Source organism: Hermetia illucens, chromosome 3, assembly GCF_905115235.1.
Source record: "Hermetia illucens chromosome 3, iHerIll2.2.curated.20191125, whole genome shotgun sequence".
NCBI lineage: Eukaryota > Metazoa > Arthropoda > Insecta > Diptera > Stratiomyidae > Hermetia > Hermetia illucens.
In genome coordinates, this window is record NC_051851.1 from 114,206,734 (window position 1) to 114,225,039 (window position 18,306).

The window sequence follows — 18,306 nt, forward strand, 5'->3', positions numbered from 1 at the left end:
GTGGACCTCGGCGCAAAACCGGGATGTCTGGAGTTGCTTATTAAGGCAGGCTTAGACCGGATACCGTTTGTTGCGCCGTTGATGATGATGAACTGATGCGGAATTAATGTTTTTGCCATCCTTTAAAGGCTCTGTCCCCTGAACGCCATCATAATTATATTCCAATATAATTCTATGTTAACAACTTTACCTAATATTCTTCATACATGCAAAAGGGAGTGTACATTTTTTTAACATCAAGTAGAGCTATGTGGGGTATCAAATGAAAGGTCTCGATTAATACTTTCTGGCCGGCCTTAATTTGGACATTTGTTGGAGAGGTAGGGAGTGCGAGAAGTCCAAAGTTATCATTTTTTTAACGGGCTTATTCTCAGAAACTACCCAACCGAAACATCCGAAAGAAATCAGGGGCCTGCCACTGTATGGTGCCTAGGCTCCGAAATACCCTTCATACCGAGACCCGTTCAAATAAACTTAATAATAGAATATTACTATAATTTTTAATAATTGGCTATAAAACCCCCCTTGAGTTCATTCTAGCACCACGACATTGGAAAAACCGGTGTTGGGTATAACATAGAGCGTGATCCTACTAAATTTAGTGGAAATCGCACTATTACTAACAAAGTTATAATAGGTCAAAGTTGTCGCTTCTTTATAAATTCAAGACTGTGAATGTCAATATAACCTAAAAGTGGATACCCTCACATAATATATGCATATATTGCATACTAATGTGGCGGATACACACTCAAATATTTTTATATAAGAAACACAAAATCGTTCATACCTGAGGCGTCCAACTTCCGGTTTCCCGACTTGTTATACTACCTACAGATGTCGTGATTTGTATTTTTGGTTACTATATTGTGTTCATTATTTTTCTACTTTTTCTTTGGCATTTTGTATTATTCCAAGGAATTACATTTCGTTTCGTGTATCAGTGTTTGCTTTGTTGGATTTTCGAACGCGCGTTTTTTTTATCCACTGTATGTATGCACATGCATGCATGCGCATGTTGTGTGCACATGTTACTTTGTAGATTGAATGCAGTGAATTACCTGGAGCTTTGTAGAGTAGGACCTCATTGCAAGCAACTTCAAACAACGTGGACGACTCATTTGGGAGACTCGAACATTGGCACATACTATTCACTGAGCATGAATATAATATTTCATGATTTATGTTCAATATTGTAAAATTGTTGTTTGCTGTATTCATCGGGGCACTGACGTTCACACTATTACTCGTGAAGTTCCCAACCGGTACTGCACTGCTCCCGTCCAGCGTCCATCCATCTACGGGGGATGTTTTGAACCAGTAGATTATTGAGACGGAAATTATGATTAAGTTCGGGTGGTGATTATCTAGCCTGAAAAGAAATGAAATATTGGTTCTTAGTACTGAGGTGAATATGTTCGGACAAACAATAACAATATGGGACGAACTCCGTAAAGGAGAAGGGTTTGAGGCAACGTACTTTGTTCTATCCTCAGTAAAACAAATATAAAATGCTGGGACCAGAGAAAGAGATAAATAAAGTATAGTAGAATATTGGGAGCACTCACGGGCTACTGAAGGCTGAATTTCCGCCGGGAGAAACTATGATACCTGTTGACATTGTCTCCAGATGTAGGGAGAGCAATGAAGTTTTTGGAATGTTGGGTGCCTGCGCACAGTAGTGTAATACGCGTGGGAGAATGCTTAATGCCATACAAAATATAAGTTCTAAGCCTAGAAAAAGGAAACATACTAAAATTCCTAACGGTCATGGGACTGATCGACATACTATAGTTAATAAGTTCGCTGTAACTATTCAAACGTCATTATGAGTCTTTAGGACACAGAGCAATCTCCTTTGATATATTATTATTACCCGTCAGTAGCTTAGGAGATCTGAAATCAGAGTATAGAAAACAGAAAACTAGAAATTGAGACAGACTCAAAAGGGCCAAGCTTAAGGGCGTTGAAACACCGACATAATCCCGAGATTCAGGAGTGAAAGTGTCTATCGAACTCTGCGATGGAAGCTTTGAAAATATTTGCGCTACATCTTTGGAGGCAGGAGGAGTAGTTCACGGGGGGAAGTTCTTTTCAAAGAAAAGGGGTCGGAAGAATTTGCGTTGGACAGCTTCAAAAGCAGGGTAGCCACGATTGGTCAAATGAAATCAAGTTACAGAGCAATATTCAAGATTTCCTAGTAACGACGGAGTTGAAAAATGTTAAGAAGGACCGGATTGAAGTGAAAAAGCAAGGCGATAAAACCAGAGATTTGGAAAGTATGATTGACGATATCGAAGAAGTGGGGACATTTAGTATTGGTTTATAAACAGAGCGTCAGCGCATTAAAGTATTGGAATTCGAAGTACATATAGGAACTTAAACGCATAGCTTCACCTTTACAAGTATTTTTTTTTTATTTTTACAAATAAACACTAAAGGAGGGAGTAAGTAGCTTTGCGTTTGAGTTCTACAAAGACTTTACAAACATCGGAAATGATGGAAATCGTTAACGAAAAATAGGAATAAAAAGGGGTCTTGTGTAAACCCTTGGTGAACTCCAGAGAAGAGGAAGAAAAAATGGGACGAGGAACCAATAAAACATACTTTAGATCAGCTGGAAAAGCGGGCATTAAATCCTAGAATAATTGATGGGTGAAGTTAAGTGAATAGAGTAACTTTTGGTCAACGAAATCAAAGGTTTTAGAGAATTCGGTGTAAATGGCGTGTACCTCCGCTAATTTGAGATATTTGGCGACAAAGCCGAATGGGCTGAAATACAATAGACTGATGTTTCACGGAGCCAAGTCGCTCTATTGCTATGACTTTAACAAAGTGAGCGGTCATATGTCTCTACGAATTTGGAACAAGGGAAGAGAAGTGAGAGAGGGTTATAGTTCATACCTTGAATATGGTAACGGCTTTTGAGAATAGAAATAGTAAGGACCTCTTTCTAAAAGTATAGACTTATATTGAAAATTATACTTATAAGGGCAGGATGTAGAAGAATGACGGGCGATTCAAAACCAGCGACACTTAGAAGTTGCGTAGAAAAGGGAAGGAAATAAGGATAAAGTGCGTCACCGTATAGTTGTGGGCAATTGGCAGGGTGCCAGCGAAATTAAAGAAAATAAGGAAAGAATGAGTAGGATTACGGAAATTGTGAGTGCTGGTTCGAAATTTGGGCGGTATTGTTTATACGCATTTTAAAGTTTTCGGTAAAACAAATTCTGATTACAATCGCTTCAATGTCTGGCTGCCTGCCTGTCTGTCTGAAATACAACTGTTATTTACAAAATGTTGTATTTCGAGTGAATTTATTGCAATCTAAAATGTGTATGACGTCATGATTAAATAAAGTGAACTCATATAAGCGACGGGGTTGGATATATCAAGGAATATTTTGAATTTTTAGCTATGTACAAGTGAAAAACGAGCATAGGAAATTTCTCACAAGATGAACCCAAAACCTTTGTACCCGAAGCATCCAGCTTCTGGTATTCCGACTTGTTTGTCATTGGTTTCATGGAGTAGCGCTGAGTATTAAAATTAGCAAGGTGGGCGATATTTCTTGACCGCAGAACCTTCTTGCATAGTATAATACAACAGGGGATGAAACCAAAGGGCCTAAAATATAAGTCTCCAAACTGTCTAAACGTTCTATATACCATTAAGGAGTGTGTTCAACTAAAGAGAATACATCTATTAGCTTCGTACAAATACATAGAATAGTCATGCAGTCCAAATTCCTTGCATCATAAAAACACAGAAACTTCCTTCCAATTTCTTTATATGTTCTTAAAAATAATCACAATGGGTGGTGCAGCTGTCGAATTCTTTACCTTTGTACTCTTGGGAGTCAATGTGATGGGCAGATTATCGGATTATCCTGATTTTATTCTGGTGCTCATTTACAACTTTCATAACCGCGGCCAGTGAGATGTGAACTGTGAGTTTTTGTTGCGATAGCTCAGTGCTCTACCCACAAGTTTTTAAGGTTTTGTGTGAAAGCAAACCTTTATTAAAGGCGGTTTACTGACTGCCTGTTATATGCGCTTTTGGCGAAAACGGCTACATCTATTAAGATGAAATTTGGTGGACATATTGGGTGCAGTGAGAGGCATTATTTTAAAGATATACACGCGAAGGGTGGACCATTTTAAATGTAGTTGCGGGGGGCATCAAATGAAAGCTCTCGACTACTAAGGGGAAGCTGAACCCAAAAAATAAGGTTCTTCTTGGAAACTATCCAACCGAAAAATCTGAAAAAAATCATGAAAATGTCTGTCTATAAAATCTTGATCTGAATACCAACCTCGATTCAAATAAGGTTAATAATAATATTTTTCTATATTTCCAAATTTTACAGAAAAGCCTCCCTCAAATGCATCCCCCTCAGCGAAAACGTAAAGCTCAATATAAGGCCTTATACTGGGGAATTGGGGGGTGATTGTGATATTATTAATGAAGTTATAGTATGTAATATTTATATATTTCGCGTGAATTTACTGTATCCTAAGACAGCATAGAATCCCAATGTCACATGTGAGTACTCTGACATATTAAATTTAAATACACTATGACCTACTACCTAGTACAAATGGAATCGTGTGTGGTGTAACGATTTGGTATTTATTTTCATTGTGAACTACTGCATGGTTTTCAAAAATGCAAGTAGAAGGTGAAAAATATTTCATAAACTCTAAAGATCAACTTTCTCTGCATGTCATGTTATATTTACTGAGACCGGACTCATACCAACAATGTAAAAAGAATTTCCGAAGTGACTCCAATTTATACAATATGTTGACTTTCATTTTAACAAACATATTAATACTATTATCTACGTATAGTCAGACGGCAACATTTACCTTGATTAATTTCAACGAAACGTTGGTCCTAGTTGGTAAATTAGGAAACAAGCAGATTTTCTACCCATTGGTATTCCATTATATTTTTAGAAGTAGGGAGTTGAAGTTAACCAAAAGGGTAATAGCTGGTAGAGACCAAACAAGTTTAATTATTTGTCTTCATTGCTCTAACTCCACTACAAAAACATTCATCACTGTCCCTGATTAATAATTGTTCAGTTACTTTTTGTGAAAGAGGAAGAAACCTTTGGAGATGATTATTGGATATTTATTCCAGGTGCTCCTTGGCATTTAGTTGCCAAGATTAAATTTCGGTGCGCTCGAAACTAAAAATGAGAACTTCCTATTTCTAAATTGCTATATTTGTTTCTACATGTAAACGAATAAGACATTCTCAAGGAAATTTGATATTGAAATTTCCTTTTCACTTTGAATTTGGGAAGTAATGTAGCCTTCTGTAATGATGCGGTTTCGAATTTATGGAAGGAAAGGTGCCCACGGAGAAGAAAGTTGGGGACGAATTTAGTGAGAGCATGAATAACTAGAGAAATCGTTAACGGCGGTACTCCAGCAATGAGTGGTTAGAGGTACACTTCTGGAAACGAAATTGATGAAATATCTTCGCCAGGATGTTGACCTGTAAGACTCACAAATTTAGTCTTTAGCTACAGGTGAAATTGTACAGAATGTCATGGCTAAGCTAGCATTAATGAAATCACCAAACTTGAGATGACTTAACCAGACTCCGCGGTTTCAGAGAAGACCGTTATGATGAGCAGTTCTTAGTCTTAGCAGTGCAACGGTGGTAAAATTATACTGACAATGGTCACCATTACATTTCATCAGAAGTGATGGAGTAACGGAGCCGTAAGGACTGGAAGTAGATAGTGGAATTATCACCAAACTACTAGTATACTCAATAATGAACCTGTTGTGTTCTTCCCTTTCGTTGGGAAGTCCTTTAAGTATGTTGAAAACAGCGAAAACAAACACCAAACCAAGACTGGGTAACGCAGATTACCTGTCGTAAAAACTGGTCTTGGATCTAATGCACAGAGCTCTGAAGCAAGCCGTATTTATCGCCGGCCAAAGGTTACGTTTCCTTAATCAGTGTTATACTATGGAGTATCATATCACGGTGAAATGTCTGGGTACTATGATAGATGATGAGTTTGTTTGACTAAATTCCGTTAATTTTGACGGTCCTAAATAAAGGGGTGGTGTTATCGGGAAGTGGAGGCATCGTGAATGAACTTTACGAGTAGATTCCACCGGAGCCTACGGTGTTGAGCGGGAACTACCATTGTAGAAACGGGTCTTTGAGCAGATATGTGGAAAATTTGACAGCACAAAAGGACACAGACTGCTCCTTGTGAAACGTTGCGAGTCATTTTGAACATCAAATTCGAATTGTTAAACAGGAAAATGGGAATTGCGTTCAAACTGGAAGGAAAAAGCCGGGTATGCTCGAAAAGCGTCTAAAAGTTGTTTTTCAACCTCTAGTTAACTAAGCTTTTACTTCTAAAAACATGGCGACGGTTTTAATATTATTTTTACTATTTCAATGTGTTAAATTTACTTAAAAGAATAATTTTTAGAAGAATCCTTCTTTTATGGAATGTTATTAATCATGTGTTAGTAATCATGTCTTCCACAAAGCCACTTTTACAAAAATACGACTCCGAGATAATCGCGTTTAAAGCTTCAAGTTTGTGTTTTTCGTTTTAAAAATTAACTTATTTATTTTTATCGAGCGTTTGATTCCAGGATCACACAGCATTCCTTCTCCAGACTCCAAAACATCGATTTGATGCTGGTTACAAAGCATTTTAGCTACTCTTCCACTTAACAACTCCAAGCAGTGCATACTGCAATGAAGTTTCGACAGTCACACTAATACAATAAGTTGGAGCAATAAGGTATAAATAGCTATAACTTTGGACCTAATGCTCCGATCGTTATAAAATTTCGGGGGAATACAGAGAGACAATTTACTTCAAGAACATGCAATGAAGAAATGTTGATTTTCCCGAAGATCACTGTTTATAACCCCTTAAATACCAAATACAAACAGATGTAATGGTTGTTAGCGCGGAATCCTCAACTCACCATCGACAAAAGGTTTTTAGCACATATACATATAAACAGATTCTTAAGGGTGTATAGAGGGAGAAAATAAAGCCCTAGTGCAATGACGAGAAGACTAATCTTAAAGTTGCTTAAACTTTAAAACAAAGTATTAAAAAGCAAAGTAGATGCTCCTTGGTACCTTGGTTCTGCTGAAGCTTATCGTCACTGGTGGTACATTGTTCGAGCACAGAGAATGCCATGCCGACTGCCGGGCCATGGAGGTGAATCGAGGAAAGTGAGGAATCGAGCTCCTTTACCGTTGCTAGTCGCGGTGAACGTGATGCACTTGAGCTCCGAGATCGTATAAAATCTCAGGAAGGAAGAATTGCTTGCGCGGTGATTATGGGAAATTAATTAGTGCGCTTGTCAGGGAAGCAGAAGCTGCAATAAATAAATATGGCTTTGCTGTCTTATACCGCATTCTGAAAGAATTTACTGGTGGTCGCAAGTCTTTCGATGGTTGTATGGGGGATATTAATGTTAGACTCGTCATTCACGGTGACGAGCAACTTAAGAGGTGGAGCGAACATTTCACCATGATTTTCAACTGTATCACATACGGTAAAGTTCCGTCTCAGCTCCGTATATGTCCTTCCATTTAAGGTCCAGTGTAGTGAGTGGAAGTAGGGGTTGATCGTTAAGATTCCTAAGAAAGGAACATGTGTTAAGAGCAAAAATTCAAGGGATATATAAGTGTTTCAGAGTAATTTGAAGTAGAAAGCGAAGTGCAACAAGGTAGCATTCGGTTGCCGATACTATTTCTTTTTGTTATCGGGATATAGAGGACATCAATGAAGTATGACCCCGACTACGATGATGATTTACCTGCTCTCTCACCGGGTTATAGATCTTGGCAAGAGAGGAAAGCATAGTCGGACTGAAAATAAACACCAGCAAAACCAAAGTGCTCATTCTGATGTTACATCGCACTTTTCTTATCCGCATAAACGAGCAGAATACCGAGGGTTTCGATTGATCCATCTATCTTGGTAGTATTGTTCTATCGGTAGTGGCAGCGAGATTGATTTCATCCTACTCATTAATAGAGCTAGATCCGCCTTCGCTGTATTGTTTTATATTTGTAAATATGGATACGTCAACACCGACATCAAGTTTAGATTGTTCCTCTCTGTGTAGGGCGTTGACTTCCCCATTTTGTCGGATTACGCTCTCCTTAAAAAATCTTGAAGGGTGAGCTGTACTGGCCTTCGGGCGAGTTCACGGTAGATGTGTTGATTAGAGGCAGAAGCGGCAGTACATAGGTCATTCATAGAGCCCACTTTCCCAGGGCGCAGAACAGTATAGGAGGAGATTAAGATTGTTTGGAAGTCCTGGAGGGAGTTAAAGCTCAATTCGGCGCTCATATACAAATGCAAACCCGAAATTATGCGAAGGAAGCTGCCAAAAAAGAAATATCTATTGTAGTTTAAAAGGTTAACTTTGACGATTTCTAGACAAAACCAAGTAGGGAAATCGGAAACTGGTTACTTCGGGTCTGAACGGTTTTGTGTATTTCAGTTCTGAAGTTATTTGAGTGTGCATTTGTCCCATTAGTACCTAGCTTGTAGTATAATACATACGTATGAATATATTACGTGGGAATATCCACTTTCGCGTGATATTGACATTCAAAGTTTTGAATTTGCCAAGAAGCTACAACTTTGACGTATTATAACTCTCTTAGTGCGATTTCCACCACAATTGGTAGGACCATGCTGTATATTATAGCCTACATCATGTTTCTAGGATAAACTTAAGGGGCGTTTCCAGTCAATAATTAAAAAGCAGAGTAATATGCTTTTATGAATTTTATTTGAATATATATCGGCATGGAGGAGACTCGGCACCATATAGTGGTAGCCTCTTGATTTTTTTTAGATTTTTCGGTTGGGTAGTTTCTGAGAATGAGTCCGTTAAAGAAAAGATCACCTTCGATCCACCACCACCCACTCCCCACCTTTTCCGGCTTCGGAAAGTACTAACCGAAACCTTTCATTTGATACCCCACATGACAATATTTGGTGAAAAAAAATTTGCACATCCCTTTTGCATGTATGGGGAACCCCTCTTAACTTCGACGCAGAAGGATGTAACCCACTGTAACTTCGAGGAAGATGCGTTTGATAGACAGTAAACCGATTTTAATAAGGTTCTGTTTTACACAAAACCTTACCAAGTTGGGAAACCGAGAGCCAGATGCAACAGGGGAAAAATAGCCTCTTCGTACATGGGATTTTATTATTTCACTGCTTAAGAGGCAGTAAATTCTAAGGAAATTGATAACTTCGAACTGCCACACCTGCTACTAGTACACGTATTATCTACGAGACTATAACCTATTCTATTTTAAAAATTTGGTATTCCTAGGATGAACTTAAGGGGAGCTTTCCGCTGAATTTCAAAAAGTTAGTAATATATTATTATCAAGTTTATTTGAGCAGATATCTAAATGGGATGTGTTTAGAGGTCAACATTCAATATAAGTACATCACCTTCAATTTTCTCAGATTTTTGTGCAGGGTAATTTTCGAAAGTTTTACTTCAAGGATGTTTGAATCTGTTTAGGTATTTTTGAGAAAATGCATATGGCAGGTAGATAGTAAACTGATTGTTATAAGGTTTTGCTTTACACAAAAAGGCAGAAAAAAAGATAAATTAAAGAGCAAACAGTTCCGGAAACCAGAAACACGCTTCTCATATAGGAGGTTTTGTGTTTGTTTTATGTGAGGAACTTTCGAGTATTTGAGTATTTCTCCATGTATCTCGAAACTTAAAGTTATACATATGAATATACATGCATATTGAAAACATAACCAAAATGCTTGCCCTAAGCAAACAAATATTGTCCACTACGGCTTATTAGTGCGTAAATATATATGTAGCCATCTAAACCGTACGAATCTGAATACTTTTGCTTTATCTTGTACGCAAAAGCGAGTATCATTTAAGCTGAGAACATACAAATGTTCCCTTGCGGCCCAGATATGTATATGTATTTACACAGCATCTTATAAGTTCAGGTGGAACGAGCGAAGCTTTTTCATACCACTCAACGAATCCCAACAGTGCGTCCAGACAGTATAGTTTTGGGTAACGGAGGCGACAGAATGTTGATGTTGGCTTTTGGGGTTACCCGCGCAGTTTACTGCCGAAGGCACCCGCCATAAACTTTGCCGAGCATGAATTTTGCGGATGTTATCAAAGAGGAGGTTCGAGGAGCTATAAGCAGCTCGAAGAAGTGGAGGTGCCTAGGTCTTGATCGAGTGCAGATCTTCTAGTACAAAAAGTTCACCGGTATACATGGTTGGCACACAGCATAAATCAGGTTATGAGTCAGCCGGAGGAATTTCCACCCTTCCTTACTGCGGGGATTACCTACCTTATCCCTAAGAAGGATACGGTGTAGGACCTCGCAGACGCAAGGTCGATTACTTACAAAACCTCTACAAATTCATAACGTCCATTATTAGTGGAAGGGTTAATGCGCACGTCGAGACCAATAACACTCTTTTCGAGGACCAGAAAGGCTGCCGAGTTCGATCAACGGGGTGCAAAGGGTAACTCACTATTGACTAGTTGTAGGACAAGTAACTAGAGGCCAAAGAAATCTCTTTAGCTGCTATATCGATTAGGCTAATATTTTTGACAGTTTCGCGCACATCAGGCTAATCCATGTCCTACGTCTCTATCGCATTGATCCTAAACTAATAAAGATTTGGCGACAGTTATGGAAGGGCGGCATAAAACCTTATCAATGTAATCATCTGAGGGTGTCAACACCTCAGAGGCAATTCATATACGGAGGGGCGTCTTCCGGGGGACTTATTGAGACCCCTTTGATTTTGCATGTCACTAAAACTCCCTTAATTGGTACTGAATGATGCAAGAGGGCATGGTTTCGCAATCAAAGATGGTCTGCGTGCTGAGTCCGAGCTGACACTTTTTTTTCGAAGTCCGCTGCGAATAATACATATGGTTAGCCGCGATATTCGAATGGAATTTGGATTAGACAAGTTTCGAATCCAAGTCATGCGCAAAGGTTATAATGAGCCGCTCGCCGGATATAGTGTTGGTGACTTCCATACGCAAGCTATAACCGAGGCAGATTTCTGCAAGTACACTGTGATTCCTAATTTGTAACTTTGCCATTTATTCTACATCACAAAATGACTACAAAACGCCTTAATTGGATCATTAGTTCCGTACTATGTAAGTGATTACAAAAAATCATCAAATTGCTATTCAAATTTCATTTGTGCAATCGGCAGTCGCATTCCCTGGTTAGTAATAAGTTCAGCTGGAACCCCAAAGCACAATCGACACAATCGGCGTACGACTGTGCAGAAATGTCGACCAGAGGTTTTGCCTCAGATCACCGTGTGAATCTAGCGATGATTGTAAGGCAATACTTGAAGCCATGCGAATCTTGCAAGGGGCCAATTATGTCGAAGTGGATCGTGTGAAAACTCTTGGTAGACCGAGGGCATGACCCTATTTTTGTTGTACGTGATTGATGATGATGCAGTGCACTGTCTAGCCCAGGAGTTAACATCCTTATTTGTCTGCTGGGTGCGCAAGATCGTGTACTGCATGTGAATAGTCGCTGGAATATATGGCCTAGGTTCCTTTTCAGATGTTTCTCAAAGTATTGCGGAAGCCGAGCTGAAAAGGGGAAACTCCCGAAATTTGAATTTGAGTTTTTTTCCCTGAGGCTCTGAAGCACTCATCTTTCTAGAGGTGCTTCTGGTTGAGTGAATGCCAGGAGTGTAGCATCCACCAGCTGTTGTTTGGCTAGCTCAAATGCTTGTACGGTTTCTGTGGACCACATAACAACGCATGAGTCTTTGATCTTGGGTCCAAGCAAGCGTTGAGGATCGTTTGATGTTGTGCGGCTTTGGGTAAGAAACGACGATAGAAGTTTAACATGCCCAAAAGCCTTAGTAGATCCTTGACTGTTTTAGGTTGTGGGAAGTCTGTGATGGCCTGAACCTTGTCTGGATCCAGATGGATCTGCCTGAAAACTTCACCTGCAGGTGAAGAAATTTGCATTTTGCAGCGTTAAATACAAGACCGGCCTCAAGGTGACGTTGAAAAATGCATTTGAGATGTTCAAATGTTCAGACTCAGAGGAAGAGGCGACTAAGACATCATCCAAGTGCGCGAAGCAAAAGTTAAGCTTTCGCAAAACATTATGGTGAATCTCTGAAAAGTTTGCCCCGCATTGCGTAAGTCAAAAAGCATTCGTGTGAACTCGAGGAATCCTAAGGGTGTGCATATTGCCTCTTTTTCGGAATGTCTTCTGGAGCTACCGGGATTTTATGGTAGGCTTTGGCTAAGTCCAAGGTCGTGTGTGCAAAGCCGTAGATGAGTGGTATGGGGTAGTGGTCTGGAATGGTCGAAGCATCGAGACGTCTGTAATTGGCACATGGTCGCTATTCGCCGTTGGACTTTGGGATCATGTGTAGTGGACAAGACCAGCTGCTATTTGATGGGCTGCAAATACCCCGATTTAAAAGTATGTCAAACTCTTTCTTAGCAACAACAAACTTCTGGGGTGGTAATTGACGCACCTTCGAGAAGACAGGGGAGCAAGTAGTGCGGATGTAGTGCTGTACATCACGCTGAGCTAGCTTTGGGAGACTACTTTTGGTAGAAAAGTTGCTGTATTTTTTAAGGACCGGGCGAACGCAAGGGTTGGCTACCTCTCTAAAAATGATTGAGAGAGTGACAGCTGAGCAAGTGGCGACCTGAGCGAGGTTACAGGGTCTATAAGAGACCTGTTCTGCAGATCCACCGGCAATTCACAGCGGTCTTGAAAGTCTACGTCTAATATGGAACTGCTAATGTCCGCTATAACAAAACGCTATGAAACCGTTAGTCGAAGTCCCAAATTTACGTCCACTTGCCTGTAGCGGTAAATTTGTATTGTAGAAAAGTTTGCCACCGCTAGTTTGAGTTGTTGCGAAATCAATTTGTGATTCCGCGCTACCGAGAGAACTGGGACGTCTGCGCCTGTGTTGATTGGGTAGTGGCGCTTGTTTAAAGGGTCGTGGGTGGTTAGGCGACGTGAAGCTGCATTCTGGATAGCCGCCGTCGGAGTTCCCAACCAGTTAAGTTTTTCGATGCTGTGAGCGTGCACGGGCTGGTACACTTTTTGCCTTGTTCGAGCACGCCGGCGACGAACCCAAACGGCTTCTCGCCCAAGCCGACGAACACGTGATTAAATCGCGCGAAGTCAGCAGTGATACCCGCGAGTGCGAACTGCGCCTCCAATTGTCGGAACCAGGCCTTCTGGTTACGCCGCGAAAACGGTGGCACCCGCACCGCTACTGAGGCGTCTGCAGGGTTGTTTTTGTATGATATTGATTATGAGGAGCGAAGAGTTCCCCGAACCACACAAGGAACAAAAAATGTAACCAAAGCGGAATCCAACAGCACCACCATCAAAGCGGACCTCACCCCCGAAGCAGAACTACTTGTGCCCCAATGTCAACATCAAGATGAGAAACCATTAGAAACCTCACGTCGGCTCTGGTGCCTAACGTGTTTTACTTTTATTTAATTAATAAATTATTTTAAATTAATTAATTGGTTAACTAGAAATTATCGATCTAGGGAGTGCTCTAGACGTCAACTGAGTCGATGCTTGCCTTCAGCTTTGGCTCCACGGGTATTTTAAATTTGGTTGTGTAACGCTCAACGGCACGGAAGGCAATTAACTTGCGGTTTTTGTACCAAACAATGGTTTTATGTTGGATGCTCATGCTGCATTTGCAGAAGCAGTTTCGATGAATATTGATCTTGGATTTTCGAAAAGTGAATCTCTTGGATCAGCTGCAATGGTGGTTAGGGTCGAAGCAGCAGTTGTAGATGAGCGAGGTCCTATTATTGGCTAAGACGTTGTTGTGATCAAAATAGTTACCGCTGCCCTTGTTCAAGCTTCGGAAGGAGTTATTCAAAGCCAAATGCCATTGGTCCAGATAACGTGGATAATTCCATTTGTAACGATTTTATACAAGAGCTGAAAGTTTACCCTTCATTTGATAATCTTGATGACCATCCATCCATCGAACGTCACGAATGCAGTTTCCAGTGAGGCCAATCCACCCGACAATTTTACAATTTCTTCAACTTGACTAACTGTAGATATCAGCTCCATCCTTAATAGAGATCACCAATTTAGAGATATTAACATTCTGATTCCGAATTTGTACCATTATTGTCAATCACTTGAAAGTAGCTTGAAAATGCTTTAATTAGATTATTAGTTCCGTAGTATGTATGTCTTTACAAAACATTATCGAATTGACAGCTGCTCAGGCAGGTGGGTTGGTTTCGAGTTGCTCAGTCTTGGTGAGTTGTGCTGCGCTACTTTGCTGTGGAGCTCGGGTGAATCTCCGCTACGCGGCTCCATATTGCAGCGCCTCCACAGTATCTAGGACTTCTGCAAGAAACTCATGCTCGAGTTGGTGATCTAAAGGACGCTGGTACTCAAATTGCATCTCTCGGGCAAGAATAAAATAAGCGAATTAAATGTATTCACTATTCTTTCACTGGTTTATAATAATAATAACTCCGCCGCAGCCGGTCTCAAGCCCGGTTGTGAAAGGAGGAGGGATGGGTAGCTTCAGTCTGAATGGTTGTACGCCACCGCAGCATCTCAGGATGTAGGTGAGGAAAGCGCAGGAACTTTGCAGTCCTGCAGATTACTTACTGAGGAAGCTATCTCCACATCTGGCAGTTAGGTATAAAATGCAAATCCGTCTAATGAGAAGAAGGAGAAATTTGAGGTCCGGTACGGATAACCGGCGGGAGTCGTCTGACGGCGGCATCAGCAACACCACGTCGCACCGCAGGTAACAGTTTCAGTATTCGCCAAAGCACTCTTATCCACCGTCCAGCTGAGGTTTCCGCTGAGGTTCGGGACGAATTCCAAAGAGCGTGTATAGAATTCTCGGATATGGATCCTTTGCAAAGACCAGGTATTCCCAGGCTCTATGCATCTCCAGCAACTCCGGGAATTCTATCTCAAATCAATGATGAGATTGCATCTCGGCTGTGTGCTGATATGTCGCTGCTGCAACTACAATCACTTGGTTGTGTTGTGGTGCAGTTGCGGCTATCAGATTGAACGGTCAGAAGATTCGCTTTCGTGTTTATTTATTTATTTATTTAATTAACGGACAACAAACAGAGAGAATTCCAATTAATTATTGTCCTCAGGAGGAGGAGAAAGCAAAAAAACTTATCCTACGTTTAAAACTACTTAAAGTAGGTAAGTTAAAAGGACCAAGCTGTTTTGCATTATAATTTCGGCAAAGCCTGGAAATCGGGGAATAAAAATAGACTTCGAGCTCCGCGAAGGGCACGTTGAAAATATCTGCGTTACGTGTGTTATAAGACGCAGGACGGCAGGTGATCTCGTCAGCGGCGGAGCAGTCCATCAGGCCCGAGGAAAATTTAAAGAATGTGCATAGATCCAGATAGGATCTACGCTGTTGTAGGAAGGGAAGGTTTAGAAAGCGGAGGCGGGAGGGGTAATCCACACGAGGGAAGCTTTTCTTAAAGAAGAGAGAACGGGTGAATTTACGTTCCACATTTTCAAGGGCAAGACAATCACAGTTACGAGTGGGTGACTAGATCACGGAGCAACACTCGAGGGTATTCCTCACAAGGGAATTGAAGAGAGCTAAGGAGGGTTGGATGGAGTCAAAATCAGAGGAGGAGCGAAGAATAAAGCCTGACAATTTTGCTGCTCGATTGATGACATCGAGGCAATGGGTGTCAAAGCGGAGCTTATTGTCGAAAGTGACTCCGAGGTCTTGAGTGGAATTTAAGCAGGATAAGGAATGTCCGTTAAGCGAGTAGGAGAAAGAAGTGGGTGAGGATTTTAGGGAGTAGCACATAGAGTGACGCTTTCTGATATTTAGCGCTAAACCATTAGTCGAGCACTAACGAACCAGAGTGTCCAGGTTATTCTGAAGGGAAACACAGTCCATAGGCGACGATATAGCGGAAAACAGCTTAAGGTCGTCTGCATAGAGCAAACAGGGACAAGTAAGGAGGGGAGGAAGGTCGTTAATAAAAAATAAAAATCGCAAAGGACCCAGAATAGACCCCTGTGGGACGCCAGAAGAGGGGGAGAAAGAGCGGGAAGTACAGCCGTCAAAAGAGACGCGGCAGGATCGGTTGGAAAGGTAAGAGGCAAGCCATAAAACAAGTGGTATGGGAACGTTTAGGGACGAGAGTTTGGATAGAAGTATCTTGTGATTTACAGTGTCGAAGGCTTTCGCGAAGTCAGTGTAAATGGTATGCACTTCTTGACGTGAATTTAGACATTTGGCGACAAAGTTGGTAAAGTAAAGTTTAACAAAGCCGTGTTGTTCTTTCACTATGTTTTGGCCAAAGTGGGCGGAGAACCAGTCGCTGACATATCTTTCCAGGATTTTGGAACAGGAGGAGAGGAGGGAAATGGGACAGTAATTCTCAGCAAGCGAACGATCGCCACTTTTGTGAATGGGGATAATGAGAGCCACTTTCCACAAGCTGGGAAAATGATTCTCTTCAAGGCTTTTGTTGAAAATAAGAGATAGGGGAAGGGAGATGGACTTATCAGTTTTGATCAAAAGGAGGTTTGGAAGACCATCGTAGCCAGGTCCGACCTTGGCATCAAGTTCGCCAATGAGGTATTCAACAAGGATAGGAGTAAGAAGGGGAAGGCGATGCGGGGCTGACTACATCTACTATCGGGAGGGATTCGGAGGAAGGAGGAGGAACATAGACTGACGAAAAGTAGCGGCAGAGTAAATCACAAGATCGTTGGGGGGAGTTAGCTGAGAAGCCAGAGAATTTAATGGACGGAGGGGATTCCTGGGCGGGGGAGCGGAGTTGCGAATGTGGGACCAGAAAAGTTTCAGATTTCCGCGCTTTAGTGAGTCTTTCACGCTGGCCAAATATTCGTGTCTGGACTTACGTACTAAAGATTTGACCGAGGAATGAAGGGATTTGAAAAAAACTAAGTCAGCAACGTTTCTAGAACACAGGAACTTCTTTCTAGCAGTCTGTTTTCGACGTAGTTTTTTGTGAATTTCAGTGGTGAACCAGACGGGGTAAGAGCGTAAGCACTTAGGAGAGGAGGGAACGTAGCAAGGAAGAAGATCAGATAAAATGGTATAGAAAGTGTTGAGTGCTTGGTCAAATGTAACGCCAGGGCTGAGTTAAAACCTTCGAAGTTCGCCTTACGAAAGTTGAACTTGGTAGGCTTGCGAGCGACAGGAGAGTGGAGTCGGGATATCTGAACATCGAACTCGAGAGCAGGATGATAGGCGTCAGGAGCAACGTAAGACGGAGCATGAAGGGATTGGGAAAGATAACGTACAGGAAGGTTAGAGAGGACAAGGTTAAGAGTGCGATCTAAGTGGTTTCTAGAAAGGTTAAATTGGAGGGCCCCACAGGTGTACATGAAAGTGGAGAGAGGAAGGGAAGGGTGGATCGAGTTATTAGGAAGGGAGGGAAGGCCAGGTGTAATCGGCCAGGAAAGCATAGGAAGATTAAAGTCACCACAGAGGATGAAAGGAAGTGAGGGAAATAAAACGGTTAGGGCCTCTGATAATCTGTCGAAGAAACCCTCGTACAGAGAAGGCGGTCTTAGGCAGGGAAAATATACACACGATACGATAAAGGGACATATGTTTAGCGGAAGGACACGTATGGTAACAGAATCGTAGGAGGAGGAGGAAAAGATGATTTCGGCACGGAGAGGGGACTTAACAGCAATTAGGGCACCTCCGCCAGTTATCTTGCCAAGCACAACGCAGTCTCTGTCACAACGAAAGACAGAGTAACCTTCGAGGAGCTCAGAATCTAAAATCCTGTCATCCAGCCAGGTTTCAGAAATGCAGATGACATGATGTTGGAATGCTAAGGCAGACAGTTTGAAATCCGACAGCTTGGTCCTTCGACCCCTTACATTTTGATAAAATAGCTTATAGTTATTGGAATCATTCAAGTTCGGCGAGGCAGGTGGGCGGGCCGGAAATTTTCACGAATCTTAGACTTCTGATAAGGCTTAACGAAGACCCCCTGTGGCCAAAAGGAGGATTGGACGATAGCATCGAAGTCATGGGGATATGTCACTTTGAAGGAAGCTATCACTCGGTCAGGAGAGCCATCCTTCGTCAGCTTCACACAGGAAAGAGGTGACAAAGTTGAGTTGCTTTTGCTTCTGATATAGGCCAGAATTTCTTCGGGCGTAGTGGAGTACGCTAGCCTTGACACTAACAGCTGTTTCGATGGCGAGGCGACG

The 18,306-nt window shown here is 41.5% G+C and overlaps 1 protein-coding gene across 1 annotated transcript in view; it reads right to left on the reverse strand.

Annotated features, from left to right (window-relative positions):
- LOC119651574 (toll-like receptor Tollo) overlaps positions 1 to 18,306 on the reverse strand; it is a 141,880-nt gene that overhangs the window by 58,857 nt on the left and 64,717 nt on the right. The window contains exon 2 of the mRNA XM_038055210.1: positions 1,062 to 1,372. Within this exon, the coding sequence (XP_037911138.1) occupies positions 1,062 to 1,372 (311 nt within the window). The remainder of the gene's footprint in view (positions 1 to 1,061; positions 1,373 to 18,306) is intronic.